The sequence below is a fragment of the Vigna umbellata genome, chromosome 2 (genome assembly GCF_029865625.1).
Source record: "Vigna umbellata cultivar VRB3 chromosome 2, Vumbellata_1.0, whole genome shotgun sequence".
NCBI lineage: Eukaryota > Viridiplantae > Streptophyta > Magnoliopsida > Fabales > Fabaceae > Vigna > Vigna umbellata.
The window spans coordinates 24539632-24542718 of NC_142166.1; the positions used below are offsets into that span (position 1 = coordinate 24539632).

At 37.3% G+C, this 3087-nt stretch overlaps 1 protein-coding gene across 1 annotated transcript; it reads left to right on the forward strand.

Annotated features, from left to right (window-relative positions):
• Positions 1-1229: 1229 nt before the first annotated feature.
• On the forward strand, positions 1230-1964 carry LOC148203672 (uncharacterized). Its single transcript, XM_088107709.1, has one exon. It carries the CDS (start codon positions 1230-1232, stop codon positions 1962-1964), a length of 735 nt encoding a protein of 244 aa, XP_087963835.1.
• The last annotated feature ends 1123 nt before the right edge of the window (positions 1965-3087 follow it).

A 3087-nucleotide genomic window follows, 5' to 3' on the forward strand; every position in this document is an offset into this window, starting at 1 on the left:
GTATATAACATTTGGGTTAAGCAATCATTAACTTTAAACAATTTTTATATTAGTTTAGATGGCCAACTCAGACGTTGAAATTGTGTTTCACCATGTGGGGAAATTTGAGAATAATGGAACATTCAGATACCATTATGGTCAAACCACAACTTTAAAAATTGATCTAGATCGATGGAGTTATTTTGAAATATTAAGCATTCTTAAGGAGATGGGTTATATGAATGTAAAGGATTTGTGGTATTCATTGGGTTGTGGTCCTGTGTTAGAAGATTGTATGGAACCTTTATTAGATGACAAAGGTGCATGTCATTTAGTGAATATTGTTATGTTGAATGGTCAAGGTCACATTTATGTTATACACAAGGTGTGTGAGCCTGAGTATATTCTAGAGTTGGAATACTCTTCTCAACCAGAAATTGTGGCACCTAGTGCTGAAGCAGAAGTTGACAGAGAGAGTGTTGAATTGGGTGTTGAGATGGAGGTTGGTCAACCAGAGGTTGAAGCAGTGGGTAATGTAGAGTTTGAGGTAGAGGCTGAAGTACAAGTAGAAGGTGTGGTAGAAGTTGAAGTAGAGGTAGTAGGTGATGTAGATGTTCTGGTAGAAGGTGAGGTAGAAGTTGAAGTAGAGGCAGTGTCTGATGTAGATGTTGTGGTACAAGGTGAGGTAGAAATTGAAGTTCTGGCAGTGGCTGATGTAGATGGTGTTGTTGAAGATTATGTAGAAGGTGTGATAGAAGGTGAGGTAGAAGTTGAAGTAGAGGCAGTGGTTGATGTAGATGTTGTGGTACAAGGTGAGGTAGAAGTTGAAGTTCAGGCAGTGGGTGATGTAAATGGTGCTGTTGAAGATTGTGTAGAAGGTGTGATAGAAGGTGAGGTAGAAGTTGAGGCTGAGGGAGTGGCTTATGTAGAGCCTCATGTACAAGTTGAGGTAGAGGGAGTGACTGAGGTAGATGGTAATGGTGTGGATGGACAGGGTGAGGGTGATGTACATGCTGATGAGTATGATGTTAGAAGTTGGACTAGGTCTGAAGAGGATGTCTTCACTAACGATGGAGATGAAGTGGAATGTGATGTATTTGAAGCTGGTAACCAAATATAACTCGGGGGACCTCGGGGTTGAAAATGATTGGGAATCTGAGAGTTTGAACAGTGTTGTTGAAAGTGATAACACAAATGATGATGATAGAGATGGGTATGGTGATTTCAGTACTTTTTCAATGCCCAAAAGTATGGAGCAATATGAATGGGAAGTGGGCACCTATTTTGCTAAGAAAAAAGATTTTACAGAAGCTATAAGAACATATGAAGTAGAGAATGGAAGGAAGTTAAAAGTTTACAAAAATGACAAAAGAAGAGTGTGTGTCAGATGCTGTGGGGCAAAAGGTAAATGTTCATGGTATGCATATTGTGCATATAAAGCAGCTGAAGATACATGGCAGTTGAGGAAGATTATAGACAAGCACACATGCAGTAGAGAATTTAACATTCGTTTAATGACTTCAAAATGGTTGAGTGGGAGGTTAGAAAAGACCATCAAAGAGAATCCCAATATTAATCTATATAACCTCCAAAACAAAGTTTCTAAGAAGTGGAACATTGGTGTTTCTCGGTCTACTACCTGTAGGGCAAAAACAATGGCTTTTAAAAGAATTGAGGGTGATTTTAAAGAACAATATAAAAGAGTTTATGATTATGCAAATGAATTGCTCCGGTCTAATCCTGGTTCAACTGTGAAAGTAAAGGTTGAACCTAATGAGGACAATCCAATATTCAAGAGAATGTATGTGTGTTTGAAGGCCTGTAAAGACAACTTTGTGTCTTGTAGGTCTATTATAGGTTTAGATGGTTGTTTCTTAAAAGGAAAATATGGAGGTGAGTTGTTAACTGTAGTTGCAGGAGATGGGAATGACCAAATGTGTCCTTTGGCATATGTTGTTGTTGAAGTGGAGAATAAGGACAGTTGACATTGGTTTTTACAATTGCTCATTGATGATCTTGGTGGTGTAGAGCTGTGTTCAACTAACACATATATTTCAGATCAACAAAAAGTAACATAGCCCAATGCTGTTATATATCTTTCAAAGCTTCTTGTTTTGTATTATACCATGTATAACTTCATGTTTGGAACTCTAATAGGGACTTCTGCCAGCATTACAATAACTTCTCCCTGGTGTGGAGCAAAGATTTTGTGTTCGCCACATTTATGCAAATTTTAGGAAGAAATTTCCTGGCCAAATTCTAAGACGTCTATTATGGAAGGCAGCCTCATCTACACACCCTGCATCATGGGAGGCAGTGATGAGAGATATTAAAGATGTAAATCCAAATGCATTTAAACACTTGCTATCAATTCCACCAAGGTAACATATATTGAAATCCATTCTTCTTGTTTGTTTGCCTAGTTGATTATATGTAACTATTTTTTTTCTGTAATTAGATTTTGGTCACGTTCAAGGTTTACGGGTAGAGCTGTATGTGACACCTTAGTGAATAATATGTCTGAAGCTTTTAACAGTGTCATATTACATGCAAGAGGTAAGTCCATCATTACAATGATGGAAGACATTCGTTTGTATCTCATGAAGAGATGGTCAACAAATAGATAGAAAATAACTACACTTGAAGGTCATCTTTGCCCAAAGATAAAAAAAAGATTTCAAAAGGAATTGCACATGACTCAATTTTGGATACCTAGGTATGTGAACATCTGCACATAAGAATTTGGATTTAATGTTGATGTTATAATTTTTTATTCTATATATACTTATTTAAATTGGTTGTCATTGTAGTTGGGCAGGAGATAAAATTTTTGAGGTCAGACACACTTCAATGATTGGTGAGAAGTATGTGGTTGACATAGACCAATTGGACTGTACTTGTAGAAAGTGGACTTTAACAAGCATGCCATGCTGTCATGCATTAGCTGCAATGAATTTCTTAAACATCAATGGAGAAAACTACGTGCCAAATTGGTTTAGAAGGTCAACATACCAAGAAACATACATCCCAATCATATACCTTGTCAATGGTCATCAACTGTGGAAAATCACATCTCAGCCTGATGTTTTGCCCCCACCTAAAAGGACT